The sequence below is a fragment of the Danio aesculapii genome, chromosome 5 (genome assembly GCF_903798145.1).
Source record: "Danio aesculapii chromosome 5, fDanAes4.1, whole genome shotgun sequence".
In the NCBI taxonomy this organism is placed as follows: domain Eukaryota; kingdom Metazoa; phylum Chordata; class Actinopteri; order Cypriniformes; family Danionidae; genus Danio; species Danio aesculapii.
This window is the reverse complement of record NC_079439.1, coordinates 51,205,270-51,230,204: the sequence shown is the minus strand read 5'-3', so window position 1 is coordinate 51,230,204 and position 24,935 is coordinate 51,205,270. Positions and strand designations below refer to the sequence as shown.

At 35.1% G+C, this 24,935-nt stretch overlaps 1 protein-coding gene across 1 annotated transcript in view; it reads left to right on the top strand.

Annotated features, from left to right (window-relative positions):
• Positions 1 to 24,935, top strand: part of npr2 (natriuretic peptide receptor 2) — an 88,415-nt gene that overhangs the window by 28,756 nt on the left and 34,724 nt on the right. Inside the window, 8 exon segments of the mRNA XM_056458442.1 lie at positions 6,030 to 6,150; positions 8,220 to 8,294; positions 13,569 to 13,646; positions 16,578 to 16,682; positions 16,911 to 16,982; positions 19,521 to 19,680; positions 19,778 to 19,933; positions 20,027 to 20,195. Coding sequence (XP_056314417.1) covers positions 6,030 to 6,150; positions 8,220 to 8,294; positions 13,569 to 13,646; positions 16,578 to 16,682; positions 16,911 to 16,982; positions 19,521 to 19,680; positions 19,778 to 19,933; positions 20,027 to 20,195 — 936 coding nt within the window.

Below are 24,935 nucleotides of genomic sequence, written 5' to 3'. Positions count from 1 at the left end.
AATATGGAGGAATCTGCAGACAATTCTGTAGTTACATGTTTAATTATTGTAAAGTTTTTTTTATAATTCTATGTAAAATAATGTAAATAAATTTGATGCAAAAAATGTAAAATGATTCATCTTTATATAATTTGGCATAGTCTAATGTATGTAAGGTGAAAATTTATGATAAAGGAACAATACAAAAGCTTATTACATAATTAAAATCACTGTATTAAGTGTTTGTGCAAAGTTTTTAAAAATATTTCCCAAATGATTAACAGAGCAAGGGAATTTTCACACTATGTCTGATAATATTTTTTCTTCTGGAGAAAGTCTTATTTATTTTATTTCGACTAGAATAAAAGCAGTTCTTAATTTTTTAAACACCATTTTAAGGTCAAAATTATTAGCCCCTTTCAGCTATATATTTTTTTCAATAGTCTACAAAACAAACCATCGTTATACAATGACTTGACAAATTTCCCTAACTTGCCTAATTAACCCAATTAAGCCTTTAAATGTCACTTTAAGCTTTATAAAAGTGTCTTGAAAAACATCTAGTAAAATATTATGGACAGTCATTATGGCAAAGATAAAATAAATCACTTATCAGAAATGAGTTACTAAAACTATTGTTTAGAAAGGTGTTAAAAAAATCTTCTCTCCGTTAAACAGAAATTGGGGGAAAAATAAACAGGGGGCTAATAATTCTGACTTCAACTTTATGATAATTTTTTAATAAAGCTCCTTGAAGTCACTAAGTCACTTTGATTTGTACAAATGTAAATTCGTGCAAACATGATCATTTGAGAAGAATGTTTGTTTTTATGTGTCACTTCTCAGCTGTCTGTTTCTTACTGATATCAGGCTGGTCAAAGACATTTAAAAACATTTTTTATATATTTGTTCCCAAGTTGGCTTTTTAATACATAGCATGCATTTTTTTTTATACTAAAATCCAAGAGGATACTACTGAACAGTCTGAAACGACATCTTGTGGAAAAGGCAATTGTAGAAGCTGACTCATGGGTTATATAAATGGGCTCAAGTCCAGTATAGTCAACACTTTGAGACAAATATTGATGTTAGCTCCTCATGGCTACTAGAATAAATATTGCAGTTGCAGTAGAGTTAGACTTATTTTTGGACATGCCATTCTCTCATTTTAACTCAATTAAAACAAAAACAAAAATAAATAAATAAAATGGAAATTATATCTAAGAATACAAATGCTCACTTACAGCGCACACTAACACAAACATAACCAAAATTAAAAATCTAAAGTCAGAAGAAAACAAGCTGATTGACATTATTCTGCTTTTAATAAGCAAGAGCAGTGGAACTTTGTACTGCTACTATGAATTGTCCACTTGATTTATTTGTAAAAGAAACAACATGAATGTAACCCTACATTGATGCTTATTTTAAACATGCATTTCATACAAATTGCAATTGCTCGAAACATTTAATGTTTAGTTAATGTCAGCAAGGGAGTTGCTAACATTTAACAGGAACACTGCCACACTGTGCAAATAAGGGGAACTATTGATGCTTTTTGCATGGAAATTCTGACCAAATAGGACTGTTGAATCTTGTAATTAATATTATTACTTATTACTTCAGGCTGAAAAGGAATTTGAATGTAATACACTTGCTCAACTATTTACTATGATTATTCATTTTAGGTAAACATTAACCACATTACATTTTAAAAATTAAAGAAAACCTTTTTAATCACACATAGTAGATTTTGTGACTGAACACGACTCAGAAATGCTCTTGTTCTCTTTTCATATGTTCCATTTACAAGCAGTAAAAATGATTAATACCTTTGTATTAGTATTTGTTCACATATTAGGAAGCTGTATGATTTCACAACATTTAGAATGTGAGATTTAGGGGGGCTTTTTCAATCATTTTTGGAGTTTGACAGTTCTTGGCCCTCATTCGAAATAGCAATGTAGCAATGTGGTTCTGTTGAATGTCTCTTTTTGTGTTCCACAGAAGTAAGTCCTACTATTTAGAATTTGTATTGATGAACAACAGTTTGAAGTGGACAAATGTTCACAAAAGCAGTATTAAAGTGATAAAGAGATAAATGTTAAGTTATATACAGTGCTCAGCATAATTGAGTACACTTTTTTATGCATTTCTCAGTGAATATAGGTAATGTATTTTGGTGCATTTGAACAATACATTTTTATTAAACACATATATTTATTTAAATAATATTTTAGTCACATAACATCTTTAGAAATGGAAAGATAATACTTTTAAATCCATTCAAAATATTGCAAAAAATAAAAATAAAAAATTACAAACTACAACATTTCAACTCAATTGTATATTCTTTTTGTTTTTAATGATTTTTGCTATTTTTTTATTTTATTTATTATTTTCCCCTAACATATAAATTTGGGCTACTAATTTTTGAAACATTGTTGTATGTTATTTTGTTAAATTAGCTCCTGATTTGGCTTCAGTACTGACTAAACTAATGTATATGCACAAATATAAAATTGTAAAGCATCCTATAGAAAATATTTATTTAAATGAGAGATTTGGGGGGAGTTTACTCATATATGCTGAGCAAATTACATTTTAGCTCACTGCGCTTCAGTGTACAGTATAGGAAACTTAGAGGGGATCGAAATCTTTCATCAAACTTGGCCTAAAATTATTAATTAACACTCATTCTTGTCTTAAACGTATTTTGCACTTCTAATATTGATTCATGTACTTGTCTTGCAAACAGAATAGTCAGTGTACTTCAAGTACTAGTACAAGTTAAATGAGCTATTTTGTACTATATAGCTATTTTAGTTTTTAAGTTTAGGGATCAAACTGTATAGCATGTAGTACACATAAACTATGTGCCAGTTAAGGGACCAATTATATTCTTGAATTAAAATGTTCCTAGTTTTAGTATGAATACCACACATCTGCAGGATCCACTTTGAGCAGAACTACTTGACCAGGGCTGGGACTCAATCACACTTATAAACAACTTAATATACTCCATTCACCAGCTGGAGGAAACTAGAACAACCACACTGTCATAAAAAAGAACATTCAAAGTTCTGGCTCAGCCGAGTCTCGAACCAGCGATCTTCTTGCTGTGAGGCAACACTTCTATCCACTCAGCCACTGTGTCACTAATCAATAAATCATAAAGAACTTGGTTTTAGGAACTAGGAGAGAACTAGGAGTTTTGTGTGAAATGTTTACTTGTGTTTTATGTTATGAACTACTAATATATTTGTGAAATAATATTTTTGCTGAAAATGTACATATACTGTATCATATATTATATATTTTCTGCAAATAATACCCTTAATGGCAATATTCTTAATTATAAATCATTTTATCAGTAATTCATAAATAAAGCACAAATTAACATTTTTGTTAATGGCAAATCCAAGTGGTCTCTTTAATTTTTTTCCAGAACTGTATTTTAAAAGCAAGCCTGTTCACATGGGAAAGTGATGAGGATTTTAGCCCCTGCACTTTTAATCGGTAACAATATAAAGTGCACTCTGAGAGCCCCTTAAATTAAAAGAGTAAACATTAATACTCTGCATAGCATTTATGTACTAATAAGTTGTAGCGTGACCATTTAGTACATTAGCATATATTTGGACACTTTTGGAAAAAAATAGCAATGAAGTTTATTCCTTCACTTAAAAAAAACACTTAATTAAACTTAATTTAACTTAAAATATGCTACAAACTACGGGTATTAAACTACGGGTATTAAATATATATTTAAAAAAAAAGTTCAGTACATTGCTAAAATGACAGTTTCAAGTATGCAGTTAAAGATACTAATTAAATGTATAGTTTTTTAAATTATGCACAATTTTGATTTCAACACACACACACACACACACGCACACACACACACACACACACACACACACACACACACACACGCACACAAACACACACACACACACACACACACACACATATATAGTTGAAGTCAGAATTATTAGCCCCCTGTTTATTTTTTTCCCCAATTTCTGTTTAACGGAGAGAAACATTTTTCAACATATTTCTAAACATAATAGTTTTAATAACTCACTTCTAATAACTGATTTATTTTATCTTTACCATGATGACAGTAAATAATATTTTACTAGATATTTTTCAGGTAGGTTAGAGTAATTAGGCAAGTTATTGTATAACGATAGTTTGTTCTGCAGACTATCAAAAAAAAATAGCATAAAGGGGCTAATAATTTTGACCTTAAAATGTTTAAAAAAAAAAAAAATATTTAATATAATCTAATGACATTGAGTGAATGCTTTAGTCACCTACTATTTGTTTAACAAATATTTTTGCTTCAACTCGTCTAAATCGCAGCGTCAGTGCATTCAGAAATAACAGTTTGTTTGCAAAAGCAGAAGACGCGAATCAAATGTTTTCAATGTAGCAGCACTACAAAGGTATTTTATTTACTAGCTAAATAACCTTATCATTAGCTATAAAATAAAACAGCTGAACCTACAGTTTACAAAAAAGAGGTCTGATGGATTTAGAGGGTTTTGCATCTCTTTAGATTTAGAGGGTTTTGCAACTCTTCATATATATATATATATATATATATATATATATATATATATATATATATATATATATATATATATATATATATATAATATATTATATATAAATAAATTACAATAATTTTAAAGTTTGGTAATAATAACATGATGTTAATGTAAAACTATTTAAAGAAATACATTTAAAGAAATGTACAATTTTTGTTAGTATAATTGCTGCACACTTTTGGAAAAAGAAGGTATGTTTGAAAATCAATACTTTAATAATTTAAACTTATTTCCCCCCAGGAAAATAATACAAAATCCTAAAGAAGGTTTTGACCACATCAAATGCAAGCATCTGTGCGAGAGAGCTTTCCAAATAGTAATATTTTCTTTGGGATTTCTGAAATTTTATTGTATTTTATGTTTAGTATATACAGTATCTGCCATACCTCTGTAAATCTGACTATTACTTACAACTCATCTAAAGAGTTTCCAGCATAAGATTTTTTTCACATTTTGAAAGAGCATTTTCCCTGGCCAGACAGCTGAGCACAAATGTTGGCTCTTTAATACGAAGACCCTGCCGAGGTTTTTTCCACCACTTTGACTCCAAAATCTGGTCTACAAAAACAAATGAAGGTGCTTGTTTTGGGGCTTACCAGGGTTGCTCTAAAATCGAGAAAAACCCTCTCGAAATGCAGACGCTGCAGTACTTGCACTCTGCCATCTGGAAGTATTTTACACCTTTTAGATTGTAGTGGAATGTGTGGGGGTTGCTTTATTTTCTTGTACTTTGTTTTGATTGCTCTGAAACGTAATTACAATTCCCTTCATTGATATCCTGCTTTCGCAACCCTCGCACCACATCCGTGAAACATTCAGAGATTGATTTGTAATGAAAAAGGAGCAATATTTTTTACTGTGAATAGAAGCTGTTGAGAAATAGCAGGTCCTCAGAGAGCTCGTCCAGATGTGTTGATTCACTTGGAAGTTGCCCATGTATTTATCCACATGGCTGGCTGGACTGCTTGGTTTACTTGCATTTAAAAATAATATGCTGGAAATGGCACAACAACAGTGATCCTAAGATTGGCTCACATTTTATCGTCTCATCAAACTTCAGCGCAGTCTACTGCAAAAATTGTTTCCACCTTAGTTTATTCTCACATGGCCATGAACTTTTAGTCTAAGGCTTATTTAAGCTAATTATGCGAAATCAAATTGCATTTCCAAAACATTTTGGTGCTAAAGCACATGTAAATATACTTTTTCAAAATAATAAACTATACAGCCTGTCACACCTGTGTATCATATCCCATAGTCATTAAAGGTTGAATAGATCTGCATGTGGAGATCGTAATATTGTAGAAGATATCTTTGCACTCACAAATCAACACTTTGGAAAGTGTAATTATATTTTTAAAAAACACAACAACCACTTGGTTTTCTGTTTGCACTGGCTTTCCATTTATTTTAACCCATTCTGTTTTTTTCTAGGAAATTGAAGTTGGAAAAAGAGTTAGCTGGGATGCTTTGGAGGATACGGTGGGAGGAACTCCAGTTTGAAAGTCCCAACAAATATCACAAGCGTGCAGGAAGCCGCCTCACTCTTTCCCAGGTACAAGCACTCTCTGGTATTCTCATATCTTGGATAAAGCCAAAGTCCCTTTAAGGCAAGTCATTTCACTCAGCGGCCATCTCATGTAGTATGCTCAGGCATTCTGTCTGAATGGGGAACTTCAAATTCTTTAATAAATAAAATAAACAACAACTGTCTCATAACTTTCATTCCTAAACGTCCGAATCGAACAAAAACGGCATTTTTTCAGGTTACCCAAGCTAATGCGCATGCACAAAAAAGGAACGAGATCATGACACCAACCTCATTTGTGGTCGTTCTACATATTACCATCCTCCGGATAATGATCGTTTGATCGCACTGCTCTTCTGAAGTAATCCAAAATCTAGTCTTGATGGCGAATCTCCTCCAGACATTAAAGCAACTCTTTGTTTACAAGTTTGTTCATAACAATATGAGTGACATGTCTTGTGTTTTCTATGGTCTTCGATAAACCTATTCATTCATTCATTCATTCATTCATTCATTTTCTTTTCGGCTCAGTCCCTTTATTAATCCAGGGTCGCCACAGCGGAATGAACCGCCAACTCATCCAGCACATGTTTCACGCAGCGGATGCCCTTCCAGTCGCAACCCATCTCTGGGAAACATCCATACACACTCATTCACACTCATGCACTATGGACAATTTTAGCATTCCCAATTCACCTGTACCACATGTCTTTGGACTGTGGGGGAAACCGGAGCACCCGGAGGAAAGCCAGGCGAATGCAGGGAGAACATGCAAACTCCCCACAGAAACGTCAACTGACCCAGCTGAGGCTCGAAGCAGCGACCTTTTTGCTGTGAGGTGACAGCACTACCTACTGCGCCACTGCGTCGCCCCTTGATAAAGCTGTATAAAACTAATTAGTTTTCCAGTTCGCAAATCTAAATTCTTTTTAAAGAGAAATGTATAATTTTACAGATATTTGTGGAAATAATTTGTGGGTTAAATACAGAGCACAAATTCCTCAAAGTGCAAAGCAAGATGCTGCTGTCTGATGTGTTCAACATTAAGCCATTGTTGGCTCATTTCAGCAGTTCGCCGGCATTAGTATCATTTCAGTGATAATAAACAAGTGTTGAATGCACAGTCTTACTTTTAAATGTATTTATACATTTTTTATTTCTAAAACTATTTCTACAAAGACTGTTAGATGAGTTTAAATGTAATATCATATAGATATAAATTATAGCTGTATTCATCCAAAACGATTATGAAAGTTTTGCTTAAAAATCTCTACTAATTCTTAATGTGATTTTGATTTTCATTTCCAACCTATTTGGAAACTTTGTTTTTTAACGTAATATAGCAATAGTTAAACAATAGTTCCATCAAATAAAACAACCCAGCACATTGAAAACAACTCAGTGCTGGATTTTTGACCTAGCAAAAATAACCCAAATTATTTTTTTTAACCCAGTTAAACCCAGCATTTTTAGAGTGTGTTTCAGCCCATGTACATAAGGTTTTAATTTATCTCATAAAAATGCCTCTTTGGACTTGGCTGTAATTCCTGGCACTGTTTTGCCATGTCCATTTAAACAGCCGTTTCTTGGGGAATTACAGCGATGGCTTAGTCAGTTAGTCTGGTCAAAAATGGTAGCTTGATTTGGTTCTCAAATTCTTAACAACAATAAATGTTTGCTTCTGTTTGAATCTGGCTCTGCTGAAATGCCAGTATATATCGCCATAATTGGTCCAAGACTTATACTGGAAGATGCAACATTCTTCCTATTTGTTAAAATCATAATTATTTGCTAGCCCCCTCCCTTCAAAATTTTAGATCCCCTTTCTAATATGTTTTACATCTTTGGCCTGAATGAATGATTTATTCTACACCCACATACTTTTCTTCTCCTCTTACAACTGTTTCTTATTCTTTAATGTTCAATATGTTTTTTAATTTGGTGAATTGGTGATTGTTTTGTGCACTTCGACTCACTCAAGCTGTCATGTGTAGGTAAAGCCATCGGAAAAATCTTTGTGTGAAGCATTAAAATGTATCTTCAGACATCAGATCCTTGTCTTTTGGTGTTGCATTCTTTCTGTGTTTCCTTTCCAGAGAGGTTCCAGCTATGGCTCCTTGATAACAGCTCATGGAAAATATCAGCTATTTGCAAAAACAGGCTATTTTAAGGTAAGGCTGAGTTCTTCTGACATCCTCCCTCTGCTGCACACCCACACACATGTGTATTCACTGGAGAAATGGAGAGTGGGTGCACTACCAACTCAATGTGTTGCTTTAAGATCACACTTTAATGCAGCTTTACAGCTCCTTAAGTTAAATCACCATGTTGTGTGTTTATATGCTATGACAAGTGGATCACAGTCTTAAAATACCACTATTGAAGATGATAGAAAGATTTTGGAGTGTGCAGGTACATTATTTTTCTAATCTTTTCTAATTAAGCATTGTGACATTGATTGTATGGGGCTTCCAAATACAAGTGAGCATTCTCACTCTCTACATAGGCAGCTACCTCATTCATTCTATTATAGGAATGTGGTTTATGTTGCTAAGCTTACAACTCATAAGGTATCTCTAAAAATGTTAATTCATTTGCTCATTCATTCATTCATTCATTCATTCATTTACTATGTATGGCAGTCGAGTGATTGCCTGCCACATAAAAGTCTAGTTAAGATTAGTTGTATAAACATAAACTTAGCATGAAACGCATTTCTAAAGCTATTATGTTCTATAGTTATTATTTAATTTCATTTTAAAATCTTGTAGTAAAGTATTTTAAAAAATATTATTATATTAAATGGACCATAGCCAACATAAACTAACATTAAAAGATAATGTTAACATCTCATTTTATGACTGGGAGCACTTGTATATCATGAAGCATGTGTGAAATCAGTCAAATTGCATAGTGGGATGTAGGATGTGAAGTGTGATGTTGTAACTTAAATACTGTAAAGCTCATGCAGCACAATGCTAGAAGTATGGCATGGCCATGCAGTGTCTCATTTGTTCTCAGGGAACCATGGTTACAGTCTTAACATGAGCTATTCCGTTTACATGGAACTCATCCAACGCTGGAGTTTACTACATCATGGTATTGTTAACAACTATGACAGTTTTTCTAGTGTGAATGATGTAAGCACAGTTAAAACATCAACACCTGGGACCCTTGGGTGGAATCCATGTCAGGTTGATAGAACCTCATAAACATGTTAAAAAAAAAACATCTTGTCACACAATATGTGGTATATGAAAATCTTAATTATTGTTATATTTTCTGTGCTCATTATAATTTACCATAATTATTCTTTGATTATTTAAATGTTATGTACTTTGTTATGTATTATTTATTATTTGTATCCAGATTCTAGTTATTTTTCTTTGACATTCGAAATATGTTGCATGTATTTCTCTGTGTGAATTGTGATAACTCATACCTTCCCTAAATATATTTGACTTCACCTATTGTACTTCATAGGTCATGTTGACATGACACAACCTTCCCCTGACCTAACCCAGGAGGAGGAAACATCTTAGAAGATGTAGATTAGAACTGTACCGATCAGCTGTTGCTATCTTAAGAGATGAGATGAAAACTAGTCAAGTCAGGTCATATTTATTTATATTGTATGCAGGTTGTCTCAAAGCAGCTTTACATAGATGAATAGTAAAAAAAGAAAAACCTATATTTCAGATTGTAGAACATTTTAGCATGTCAGGCAAGGCACAGGGTGATGGTAGAATGCTAATGTAGTTCAAGTTAAATTGAAACAGATTCAGTTTAGTTTAATACAAATATCACTATTGAAGGACAATGCACCAAAGAAGAGCTCCACCAACTCCAACCAAGCAAACCAGAGGTGTGAGTAGCAAGGAACCAAAACTCCACAGGCAGAATTGGAGATAAACCTTTAGAAAAACCAGGCTCAGTCAGGTGACAAGTTCTCCTCTGGCCAAATAGAAAAGACACAGGGCTGCAGTCTAAAAGGTGTCAGAGAGCTTGCAAATGCTGAGCATCCCTAAAACACTTTTTAAGGCTCAAGAAGTCTCAATTGGCTTAAAGGGAGTCAAAGCTGGGGATGCCAAGGCAGTGACTAAGTCCCAGTTTAGAAACCTTGCATGTCTTGCAGGCCACAGTCTTAATAGGAAATGTATCACCAATCATTTTCTTCCACATGATACATCACCTAAACTTGCCTTGTAAGCAGCAGGTAAAGACTTTTCTATTCATTGAAGTGGTATAACACTGTGGAGATCCAATCCTGAAGTAACTCCAACACTGAACTGACCGTACAGCTGGGTCTAGCTGTCAATTTCTTTTTTTAGGAAAGGAAAACTCTACTCTTGAAGGTGTACACTTTCCTAGTGTAGGGCGCTCTAGAGCTGAGCATTGTCTGCAAAACTTCAGTTGATAGACCAGAGAGCAGGACCCAAAGCCTGCAGTTTGCACATGGCAGGTTCTTCTCTGGATAGGAGAGAATGATGTGTCCCTTGCCTGAGAGAGAAGGTCCCACTTAACAGGAAGCTTCCAAGTGAGAGCTGTTGAAGAGAACCATACTCAGACTGGGCAAATTGAAGTTACTAGTTACATATAGACCCCATACTGGCAGCCCCTCTTTAGAACTCCCAACGGTAGAGTGATCTGTGAAATGGCATGTAGAAACAACCACCTCCATCTGGTCAAACTCCCACCAAATCAACTCCAACAACTCGGGTGGAATCTTTACTCCATGGGACTCAGCTCCTGCCACAATATTCAATTCTATTCAATTCATCTTTATTTCTCTAGTGCTTTTACAATGTAGATTTTGTCAAAGCAGCTTAACATAGAAGATTATAGTAAATTGAAACTGTGTCAGTCCAAATTTTAGAGTTTAAGTTCAGTTTAGTTTAGTTCCGTGTGGTTTAATTTTCACTGCTGAAAGTCCAAACACTGAAGAGCAAATCCATCGATGTGCAGCACCACAACTTCCGAATGATGCAAGCCAGTGGCGACAGCGACGAGGAACAAACTTCACTAATTGACAAAAGTGAAGGAAAAAAAAACCTTGAGAAAAACCAGGCTCAGTTGGGTACGACCATTTCTCCTATGGCCAAACTTCTTGTGCAGAGCTGCAGTCTAGGCACTGGAGGCTGGAGAAATCTGGACATCCATCGTGGAGAAGCTGCAGGTGGAAGAGGTCACCGGCCACTGTACAGGCTGACCCTTCAGGATCGATGTGAAGACTCTGCCTCTGGGGTCTTACAGGAATCAGTCTCATGCTCTCCCCTCCTCCATGACTACCACAGCAGCTGCTCAGGATATGGCCTGGTCCAGGATTATGAAAACCTTAGGAATAATAAAAACAAACTAACATAAGCGCAGATGCCGTTCATATTATAATGTCTTTTGGGAAGTGTTCCCAGCTCCGGTTGCCCTAAATAATGCAGACTAACTATCCTTTAGGGGATTTGGATTTCAAAAGATCTGACCAGATGGTATCATACTAGTCTAGATTCAGCTGTCAGAGTCTACTAAGGGAACAGTTGGCAGCAGTTTCCATTCTAAGGGAACCAGGATCTCGAGACTGGTCTCTGGTGTGTTCTGAGTTGCATTTGTCCTTCGTAAAAGACTAATCTTTCTGGGGAACATGAATGAATTAGTTACATAGTAAAGGTGCAATATTATAGAAATTTCAGATTTCTATTAATCTTTCAGTTACATAGAATGGCTCATCAATTAGCCGTGTAAACTGAAAAGTTGAGCTACCATTTAAATAGGTTTTGTCAGATAATTAAGGAATTTATAACTGTGTGCCGGACTTTTACCAATAAATTAGTTATCTGAAAAGTATCTGAAAAAATCAAATTTTGATACTGTGCATCATAAATTATTTAACTTGATATGTTTTAAAAACTGGTCTTTTACTCCTGTTAGGATAAATATGTCATGTCAAAAATATCCTTGTCATGGTATCATACACTATGTGATAATGTCTATTGAACTGATTTCACATGTGCTTCATAATGCAATTCCATGTTGATATTCCCAATACTTCCTCAAGTTCTCTTGAAAGGAACTAATGTTAACAAAGATGCTGCAGTAAACAACGTATTGCTGATTGTTATGTATTGTTAATGGAATATTATTTTGAAATGTTACCTCAGGGGCTCAGTGGTTAGCACTGTCACCTCACAGCAAGAAGGTCACTGGTTCGAGTCCCAGCTGGGCCAGTTTGCATTTCTGTGTGGAGTTTGCTTGTTTCTCCCTGTGTTTGTGTGGGTTTCCTCCGGGTGATCCAGTTTCCCCCACAGTCCAAAGACATGCAGTATAAAAGAATTGGGTAAGCTAAATTCTCCGTAGTGTATGAGTGTGTGGTGAATGAGTGTGTATGGATGTTTCCTAGTACTGGGTTGCAGCTGGAAGAGCATCCACTGTGTAAAGCATATGCTGGAATAGTTGGCGGTTCATTCCGCTGTGGCGACCTCTGAAATAGAAAAAAATTAATGAATGTTACCTAGGTATATTATAAGCAAGGGATAAGATAAGCTTAACTAAAGATATACCAGTTCTAGGTGTGTTCCCCAAACTAAACCTTATATATACTGTAAACCTATTATATACCTTATTAAGGTATACCTTGTTATGTGCGATGCTGCGAGATGCTGTCCAATTACATCGTTGCGAGGTGTTAATGGACATGTTAATGGAACATGTTAATGGAAAATGTGCATAAAAATTTTAAATGTGTTTAAGACCACAATATTTGCATTTCCCCCACATGCAACCCACATAAAGCAACACGTACAACATATTGTGTATATAGCAAATAAAGTTAGAAGGCAGCCTCCTAGATTTTAAAGCACCACATGTCTAAAGAAAATGAAATAAGTTTGTAGGCTCACCCAACAAGAGTTCATTGAGGGTTTCTCCAAAAGAGCTGATTAGTGGAAAGAAGTGTGATGTACACTAAATAAACAAAGAAGTCACTGTCACCTCTTTGTCTGGCAGTGTAAGCTGAAAAGGACACTAAGGCATCAAATATCCACTGAGCCAGCGGAATATTTATGCTATCACTGTAGCCACTGACAAGGACAAAGCCACTGATCAAATTCATTATTGTGCATGCCATTTTTCGTCCAGTGTATGATTAGTTTTTCATTACAGTGATATCAATAAGAGAACCTTACTTTCTTCACATCACCTCCTATTAGAACAAAGTGGAATTATTAGTGTTATTTATTTTGTTGCTGATATTTTTTTTTAATTATTTTATAGCTGAGGAGAGTCAGGATATGTTTCTTCTAAAATGCATGTGCTATGAAAGAGAAATAGCATATTGTAGTATGCTAATTTGTCCAGTGTAAAGAAGATAAAAATGACAGATCTTTCTAAATGTGGCAGCTCAGTATTACATTTAAGATTTTATTCTTTTTAACACTTCATTCTTTTTACCATAGGGCAACCTGGTGGCCATCAAGCATGTGAACAAGAAGAGGATTGAACTCACCAGACAAGTGCTGTTTGAACTAAAGCATGTAAGACAAATAACCGAATGAAACAGAGATGTCATGTCTGTCTTTTTTATTATTTGTGTGTAAATGTCTATCTTTGTCTGTATCTGGGTAGAGGAAAGAAGGCATGCTTGTTATGTGTGGGTTTAGCCCATCACTTTTGACCCCACTTGACAGCCTTGCTATCCAAGGTGGTTAAAACACCCCCACCCCATTTCTACACACATATAAAACACAGACATGCATGCATTCTTTAGAGGGGGCTGGGAAGCCATTATGAGGCTATAAGCGCAGAGGTCGGGGAAGGCAGAGTGGCTGGATTTTACAAGGTGTTTTTCCTTGACTGACTTCAGGCATATGGCTTTGTTTACATGTACACCAGTAATACAATTGTTTACATGACACAAACATACTGATTATTAGAAGAAGTGTGATTGTTATTAATTTACCATAAGTTTTGTTATACTATCACAATATGGCAATTATATAGTCACGTAAGGGCTTTTCACACTGGGCTTAACCCTGGTTTATCATCCATCTAAACAGAACTTTAGCCAAAGTCCCTTTAATGCAAGTAATTTCACTTAGTGGTAATCTTTGAAATGCCTTTCTAGTTTTCCAATACACTTAAATTTAATATCTGAAATTTCAGGTTACCCTAGCTCTATGCACACTAACACAATAAAAATCTTGACACCAGCTTCATTTACCTGTTGCACAATATTATCATTTGTATAATGCCTCATCTAATCATGCTTGTATTCTGAAGTAATTACCAACTTGATGGCAAATCTCCTCACAAAATGACAGGCTTCTTTGTTTACAAGTTTGTGGGCATTCAAGTGTATTCATGTAATTTGCATTTGAAGGACAGAGGCAGGAATTCATGAGGCCAGACAGGATGGACTGTACCTTTCGTTCGTTTCATAGAGATTACAAAACCAGAGAACATTTGTTTTCATGTATAGTTGGTGTTTCATGAGCTTTTTTAGGTTGATACTTCAAGCTTTATGTAGATGTATTTCTTATATCTGTGAGGCAAGTATTCACCGAGATTTTACATGTTTACCGATGCTTGAGGGTTCATAACGATGAAACTGCTAAAACATAAAGAACACTAGACTTGACTGAGCTCCTCCCCCGGAGAATCATGAATCTATAGTGATCGATGATTGGCTGCTTTATTAAAAGGCAGGGCTTCCTTCACAAGAGAAGCCATATTGACCATTACACTTTTTCCCATCCAAATCTTTACAAGTGAATTGTCTTGTGTACTCTAAAGTCTTTATTTAAACTCTGGGTGAAGAAACATTTCACATCTGTAATTTAAATGCAGTTGTTATGATCACCAGTAGTGTTGCTATTGCAGGCTGCTGGAGAACACTCCCATTTAACTGCACCACAAATCCCATCATGCACTTCACTCACACACCTGGCCCAGATCCCCTTGATTGCAAACACACACACCTGAAGCTGTTCAGGACTAATCAGGTGGACTATAAACACAGCACACACACACACACACACGCACACACACACACACACACACACACACACACACACACACACACACACACACACACACACACACACACACACACACACACACACACACACACCTGTTTTTGACCTTTTCTTTGTTTATTGTTTTATATTGTTTTGCTGCCTGACCTGACTATTTGCCTGCATTTGACTACGATCTTCAAGTGATTTAGTGAATCAGTGAAAGTTCCAAACTAGCATGCTGAGATAATGGGTTTGAATCCAGGGTGATGCAGCTATAGATGTTAGTTTTTAAATGCTCTGTTCTTGTAACATGTTTTGTTTTAACATTGGTCTGACATCCGAATGAACACTCTGTGAATAAATATGTCTTGTTTTGGTCAAGTAACACTACTAAATTAAATCAAGTCTTAATTTCAGAGTATTTGTACAAGTCGGGATTCGACCTCGGGCCAATTGCAGCACAGTTACTCTGTGTACATTCATGGTCGACTAGGCTATAGAGTTTTTGTTCCAACCCTGTCAGTCAAACACAGATTCGCCAGGTCTCGAAATGCTTCTGAAATGGCCGATGCTTCGATTCGCTTTAATCACGTGACTTGGTGTTTCGAAACACCTTAGTCACGTGACCTGGGTGCTTGGGAATCGGATCATGCTTTGGTGCAGTGTTTCGAAACACTTGCGCTCCAGGATCTCGTCACTGTGTCAAAACGTCAGTTTCACATCAGCTTAGCAACAAACAACTAATCAGAAATTGAGTAGCGAGGCTCAAATCACAAGGTTTTAAGGCTGGGGCACACCAAACCAATGCCAAACAACTAGCACCAACAAAACCCAACTGTGCTGTTGTCTTGCATTGGCTTGCGTCTAGTCTCATCTTGACCAAAAAGCTGTGCGTGAACACCAAATGAATGAAAGCCAACTGAAACGAAATAAATTTTCTAGGTCTGCGCAAGAATATGTGCATTTCTGCACCGTGTGGGCAGCAGTAATCTGTTTTCTCATTACACAACGGGAAACAATACTTCTGATACGATACATCAGTTCTAACCTGCTCAGCTTTGATGGGAATCTTGAGTTGCATGACTTGGTATATGTAGTGTAAAGCAGTAATCTAAGTATCATCCTTGCAGTGGTCTGGGGTGCACTTCCCAAAACCATTGTTAGATCTCAATTCCTTCATTAAGAACATCGTTCAGTGATTCGATGTTTTCTGAATCCAATGTTCCAACAAATGTTTGCAAACAGCATTGCAGTCTTGTGTGGCTGGAACTACATCTTTAGATTTGTGGTCAAGTTATTCCCTCTATTATCTATTTATTTCAAACACTTTACTGTCCTCTTTTTATTAGTATACCATTAAACTTAAATTTAATTGTTTAAAGGTTATTACTTGATGACTAAATGTTGTTTATTGTATTTAATTGAGATTTGCTGTATATTTATGTATAGATGAGAGATGTGCAGTTCAACCATTTGACAAGGTTTATTGGCGCCTGTATCGATCCACCAAACATCTGCATTGTGACAGAATATTGCCCTAGGGGAAGTCTACAGGTAAACACTCAAATCAGCTGAAACTTATTTGCTTAAAATATCTTTAATATTAACTATTAACTATGTAATATCCATTTTTGTTATTTTGACAATTGTACTGCTAATGCTAATTTTATTCTGCCTATTTATTGGTTGTGCTGATCCCTTGTTTGAATGTTCAAATTGTACATAAAGTCTGTGTATTTCGATGCTTCTCAGTGTTGACGTCCAGTTTTTTTTTTTTCACAGGACATCCTTGAAAATGAGAGCATCAACCTGGACTGGATGTTCCGATACTCACTGATCAATGACATTGTGAAGGTTTGTAAGAAAAACTGTGGACAAATTTAGAAATCACACACACTTTAACTATTTTGTTTCAGCTATTACATTTTTTTATGTATAATATTAAATCTTTATTTTAATGCAACCAAGTAAACAAAACATGCCTCTTTTAATGTATTTCTGAAAAGCCAGACAGGAAGCAGAATCATGAAGTGTGGGCTGGTTATTTGCTTTTAGATAGGAGCTCCATTAGTAAAAGGAAATGGACTCGCATCAAAGACAGCATGACTTATTTTGGAAAAGGAAAACATTTTCTCTCTAAATTCTCCCTCCATTAATGTAAAGCAATCTTTTGTTTAATGTCAAGGTACTTGAGTGCCCAGGTACATAAAAGCATTTGTTGTTTTATTAGACTGCAGCTACAATAAAGTAAATTGTCAATTAAACACACAAACATGTTTTTGCTTTTTAGATGGATTAAAAAATAGCTTCATTTGTTTTAGAATAGCACTTGTCTATCAGAAAAAAATACGTAGACTACAGCCACCTGAATTTTATGATTGACAGACCGAATTCATTCGAGCTGATTAATTTATAATATTGGTATTGTAACAAATAAGTTACTGTTCAATGCATACCTGTGAATACACCCTTTTTTCCCTAGACGTCTCTAATATTTGACACCGTATTTTTCTCATTTTATTATGTCTCCTGGGAGACTCCAGAATTTTGTATGGCCCAAAACTTGTTATATGACTAATGTCAATGTTATTACAAGGTTTCCTGTTGCCAGATCTTGGATAAAACACATCCTACTCAGAAAATCAACAAAATGTACACTCATTTGTAACCTCAACCAGGCAACCAACTGTATCTGTAGAGGTAGTAGTTGAATCACGCATCGTTGGTAAACAATCAGAGTGCACTCATATGTGGTGCTCTGGTGAAAAACAAAATCAAATTATACAGACAAGATTATTAGACCAAAGGAGGTACCACTTTATTTTGATGGTCCCTTTAACACATTTTGTTGAATTTAAGTTACACTGCATCTACATGTCAACTTATTCTTAATAGATTATAAGTAGACTGTTAGGTTGGGGTTAGGGTTAGTGCAAGTTGACATGTACTTGCAAAGTTTCTTATAGTCAGTTAAATGTCTGTTGAAGAAGCAGAATCAGCAGATATTAAGCAGACAGTCTACTAATACTCAAATGAGAAGTAATTGGCATGTAGTTGCAATGCAACGTTTAGTCAACAAAATGTGCAATAGGGACCATCAAAAAAAAAGTTTTACCCAAAAGGATAATTATTTTTTACATATTTTTCACATACTTCTTAATTTATGATTGAGGGATTCTGCTACATTATTTCCTATTATATTTCTTTCCTGGAAAAAACTTCTAAGGTCAATATTATTAGCCCTGTAACAAATATATATATATATATATATATATATATATATATATATATATATATATATATATATATTATATTATATTATATATATCTATATATATATATATATATATATATATATATATATATATATATATATATATATATATATATATATATATATATATATATATATATATATATATATATATATATATATATATATAGATTGGTTATAGAACAGACCAATGTGGTCCAATGACTTGCCTAAATAAGTACCTTGTTACCTAACTTAGTAGCCCAGTCAGGCAATTGCATTTTAAGCTGAATATTAATATCTTGCAAAATGAAGAGTAAAATATTATGTACTGACATCATGGAAAAGACATGTTTAGATATGTTGAGAAAAATCTGTTGAGTTTCCATTAAAAAGAACTTTAACTTCAACTGTATATGTAAATTTAACAACAGACAGTGTCTGCTCATCTTATAAGTGTTTATAGAAAAAAGCAGGTGTCGGGAACCTTTTTTCAGCAAAGAGCCATTTCTGATATTTTTGGCAAATGCATTTATTTAAAGAGCCATTTGGAGTGTGTGTATGCAACAAAACCTTTATTTATTTGTAAATAAAACCTTAATTTATGTCCATGCACAACTCAAAAATTTACATGCGCAAGGTTACCATAGAAATGTAAGTTGCTTGCCCTTTATTAGTGTGGCGATTCAAGTTAATTCACAGCGCCACACACGCACATTGGTTGAAACGTCCTGTTATTGTAAACTGAGTTCTTATTCATTTTGCTGTAAAAAAAAACAATAAAAAGGGAATTGTAATTGCATTTTCAATAGAAAACTCATTTCTAGTGATAGTTTTTTAAACTTAAAAATATGATTGAAGAGAGACAGCTGGAGAGCCACATAATTTTGATCAAAGAGCCACATGTGGTTCCTGAGCCATAGGTCCCCTACCCCTGCAATATAGGTTGTTTTAAAGACAGTGTATCATTATACAGCTCTCTTCACTTAAATGTTAAACATTTGTTGAATCCTGACTTTTCATGAAACCATTATACACTGCAGTATAATGCTTTTCAGTGGTCCATGGATAAACTGCACTATTTGCTCCATAAAATGTGGGGAAAGACATAATGTTGTGTTTAATGTCTGTGCTGCCAGGGAATGAATTATCTACACAACAGTTACATTGGCTCCCATGGCAATCTGAAATCATCTAATTGTGTGGTGGATAGCCGCTTCGTTTTGAAAATCACAGATTATGGTCTGGCAAGCTTCCGTTCATCCTGTGAAAATGAAGACTCACATGCACTGTATGCAAGTAAGAATCTTTTGAGATTATATGTTTTGATGGTTAAAACTTCAACTGAACGTTGACCAGTGCTTATAAAGTTCTGCCTACCAAATCGATTTTTCAGAAAAGCTTTGGACGGCTCCAGAGTTGCTGATATATGATAGGCATCCACCCCAAGGTACTCAGAAAGGAGATGTGTACAGTTTTGGGATCATACTACAAGAGATAGCACTCCGGAACGGGCCGTTTTATGTTGATGGAATGGATCTTAGTCCCAAAGGTGACAACCCCAAAATGAATGTATTAAAATAATTTTTTTCTGCATTGACAGGTGTTTATTTCATTGTTGGTTTGTTTATTTATTTTTTTACAGAGATAATTCAGAAGGTGCGGAATGGCCAGAAACCATACTTTAGGCCCACCACAGACAACAGCCGGCACTGTGAAGAGCTGACCATCTTAATGGAAGGCTGTTGGTCTGAAGATCCTGCAGAAAGACCTGACTTCAGCCATATAAAGGTCTTCATCGCAAAATTTAACAAGTAAGCACTGTCCCTTACACAGATTTTCAACAGATACACAGTCCCTTTTCAACAGATTTTCAAAAGAGTCGTTTTTAAAGGGCACACATAGAAAAGCTACAGCCAGGACTTTACATGTTACAGGAAGGAAACTGAATAGTATTTGAAAAGTCAAATCTAAAATAAAACACTGGTATTTTCCTTATGAATTAATACAAAATATTTGTTAAGGTAGAAAAGTGATTCAGAAGTGAGCTGTTTGTTTGTCTTTTGGTGTTTAATTAGCAAAAATAATAGACAGGTAGGGTTGGCACGATGGCTCAGTGGTTAGCACTGTCGCCTCACAGCAAGAAGGTTGCTGGTTCAAGTCCCACCTGGGTCAGATGGCATTTCTGTGTGGAGTTTGCATGTTCTCCTCATGTTCGTGTGGGTTTCCTCCGGGTGCTCCGGTGTACTCCACAATCCAAAGACAAGCAGTATAGGCCAAGCAGACACACAACATCATTCATTTATTCATTCATTTTCTTTTCGGCTTAGTCCATTTATTAATCCGGGGTCGCCACAGTGGAATGAACCGCCAACTTATCCAGCACGTTTTACGCAGTGCTTGTGTGTTGAAAAGTGACCAAAATCCAGCGTCGAGCCAACATCTTAAACCAACAACATATTGATGTCAAATACTGACATTTATTCATCATGTATGGAAACCAAAATCCAATGTCCGATAGACATCATAGTGGTAACGTCCAAACAATGTCAATCTGTAACATTATTAGACGTTGATATTTTGCTGTTTTTAGGTTGCGTTGGAAAGTAACCAAAATGCAATGTCTGTCTGACGTTGGACATTGACGTCAGCCTGATGCTGGGTTCTGAGGTCAACCCGATTTTCATTTCCAAACAAAATGCAACATCTCATGACGTTGGGGTACAACGTCAATCTGACATCATGTTGACATCCTGTGCCTGCTGGGGGTGAATTGAATAAACAAATTTGTCCGTAGTGTATTAGTGTGTGTGGGAATGAGTGGTTATGGGTGTTTTACAATACTGGGTTGCAGCTGGAAGGGCATCCGCTGCGTAAATCGTTTGCTGGAATAGTTGGTGGTTCATTTCGCTGTGGCGACCTCTGAAAGAGAGACTTGAATGAATGAATGAATGAATGAATAGACAGGTATAGGTTGCTGTCATTTTAAGAATAAATGTGTACATTTTGCCCAACAGTCAAAAGCATGCATTTTCTGTTCATGTTCATTCAAGACACAACTGACAAAAAGTGGATACTAAGAAGATATGATTTTTGACATAATTATTTGTTTATTTGAAAAAAATAAAACAAAACCTGACAGCATGCTTGAATCAGCTAGTCTTGATTGATTAGAAACTTTAGGGACAATGCACTAAGTGGCAATGCACTAAATGAATCAGTATGCTGATTCATTTATACTGTTTGTGAAGTCACAGAGCATTTTCAAATTTCTTATTTGATATGTGGATTCATTTATTCATTCATCCCTAATGCTGTAGTGAATAAATTGAATATTTGTGGGAATGTATGCCTTTAGCAGATCCCTCGTCGACATTTAAGCCTTGGCAGGCAGTAATTAGCGCACACCTTTTGAAGAAATAAAAACAGAGCACACCATAACACGTAATTGCACATACACAAATACATTTTCTAATCACACAGATTTAGGGAGCATTTGTTTTTAACCTTGCCTTTATTTACGGATTGTTGAAAGTCCTGCAACTGTTTAAATGATTAATATCAACAAAAGACATCTTTATTGCAATTATGAAACATGTTCTTTATCTAAAAGGCCTTTAATGTTTGTTTACACTGACATTTAATGATGCTAAAATAAGCATCATGAGTTAACAGGTTGACAGTCATTGAACAAAAATCATTGTAGATTATATTCTTTATGTTGTGGTAATGGTTACTGATGTTGATTAACAGAACATGTAAGAGGTATTACCATATTCTGGCTACACAGACAATACAAGCTAAGTTTTGTTTGGTAACATTTTACAATAAGGTTGTATTAGTTAATGCATTTACTAACATGAACAAACAATGAACAATACATTTATTACAGTATTTGTTCTTCTCTGTTAATATTAGTTAATGGGAAAAAAATAGTTCATTGCTAGTCCATGTTAAATCATAGTGCATTAGCTAATGTCAGCAAACATGAATTTGGATTGTATTGCTGTAAATGTTGAACTATGATTAATAAATGCTGTAAAAGTGATGTCCATGCTCATAGATATATACACAATATATCACATAAGATATCACATACTGACCCTGAGCATGTGTCAATAGCGCCGCCACATTTGTACCGTGCTCACAGAACAAATACTGTTCAACTCCAATAGTCAAGACTAAAGCCAATGTGAAGATGCTGGACTTTAGCACTGTGTATGGGTGTAGTAACAAGCAAACAAAGCATAAATGCATAACATTTCATAGGTAAGATTTCATTTTTTACGGTTTTGTATGTTATGAATTTTTGCGCTCAACAAGTAACGTTATTAATGATAATACAGTCACTGACCATAAGGCAAAGCAGCACTAACTTACACCAAGTACTGGACTTATGCTAGTATTGTTGAATAATATCAGCAAACAATGTAAATGAAAGACACTGCTGTGCCTATTATTGTTGGCTAAGTGAAGTAATGGCTATTTTTTTAAGTAACTTAAAAGAGTGCCTGATAACATAACAGTGCCTGCGCCTCAATGTGCATACTTTCCACCCTAAATTATTGGATATTATGTTATATACCATTTAGATCAGAAAGGTGGATGTGCACATCCACAGGAAAGCAGGAAAATTGGTTCACACGAGTCGTTGAAACGCTCATTAGAATTAAAAGTGAAAGTAGGAGATGGGGTTTGTTTCAGGACACAGATTAGATGAAATTTAACAGGTAGAAAGGATAATACATTTTCATGCACATAAACACGCTCTTTGTCAGCAATGCCTGTGCAATCACTTGTCCATCGATGTACAAAAGTGCTGTAAAATGATAATTTTCATAATTTAAAAAAAATAATTTACATACTGACCCCCGGGAAAACTCCCGATCATAGATAAATGTAAACAGGTGTCCGCCACTGCACCTTGGTCCCACATTCATTTCAAAGGAGTGCTTCTCTGTACTAAAATGCCGGCTCTATTGATGCATTCCTTTCAATAGACAACAATAGCGTAGGCATGTAATGTGAATATCTATGGTCCATGCTTACTTCATGTTAGTAAATACATTAACGAGCATTAACTAATAAAACCTTATTGTAAAGTGTTTTCTTTTTAAATGTTAGAGAATCTAAATTTCACATTGGTTATTTTAGTAGCATGAAATGCAAACTTTTTAGCATAGTAACATGAAATACAACACTTTATTTGAAAAACAAACTCAAACTCACTATCTTCACCAGGGACTAATTGAAAACCACTAACTGCTAACTGCATTCATGAGCTCAACAGAAATATTTACAATTGTTATAATTGCAAATGTGTGTAAATGTAATGGCACATTGAAACACATGCATTGGCACAATGTGATTAATCATAACTTTTTCACTTATTTTCAATAGAAGAAGCTGTAATACATAGCTTTTTTCTGCAGGGGCATTTTTGCCCAGCTGTCATGAATTAGGTGTTTTTGTTCTTGCAATTGGCATTATTACTCTAAGTCTTTGTTCATTTCCAACCCTGCATTGCCTCACTAAAATAAATACATCATCAATTACAACAAATAACTAACACTAAATGCCCAATTGAAATGATTCATTGTTGTGTGTTAAACTATTGAACACACAAATGAGAAATGCAGGAATCAATTCATAATTCACTCTTGCATATAATGATTTATTACATAAAGTTAAACAAAGCCCAGTTTGTGCTTACTTAATGAAATAGAAGCAGTGCTGCATCTTTAAATGGAATGCTGCATCTGTCCTGGTCCCTGACAGCTCATTGATAAACAGTCTATATTGATGTGAGTGAAAGCTTCATGTTTAATTCCCCACAGGGGCACTTAAGTCAGATTTGACAGGCGTTGATAAAGGTCCTTTGAAGTAGCTCATGTGCCTTATGGAAAAAGAAACCTTAAAGCCCAGTTTTCATTACATAAATGCATCTTGGTGTAGAATTGTTAGTGATTGGGAAAGATCTAAAATCAGATCCGTTGTCTGTTCCAGGTTAAAAAAATGTCCCCCTTCAATAGCAATTTAATGTACAATTTACTTACTCAGATATTGAGAGAGAGCGATACAAGTTGCCTGTATGTATTACCTGGCTTTGTCTGTGTATCTCTTTCAGTACTGAAGCTATTAGATTATTAAGTCACAGTGTTAACAGCTTTAAATGTGTGCGCAGCAAAATCTTCGATCTGATCAAGTGATGTGTGTGTCAATGAGAGCAGCGCAAAATGGTGATGACTGGCACTACCTGTGCATTAAACCATTTGATACATTCTAGCTATCTATTTTATTGTTTTTATTGACCTTATTCTGCAGTGCATAAGCAAATAGCAATTAACAACCAAACTATTTGTTCTACAAACATGTATGTTTATGATAATACATAACAGTAAAATTATATCATAATGAAATACCAGTTTGCAACATCAAGCGACATAACAAGCTTTTTTACTGCTAAAAACCAATGAAAGGCCAAAGGTCTTCAGTTGAATGTGAGGTGTATTTGGTAGCCAAGGGATTAACAGAAAATCATCTGCATGGTCCTT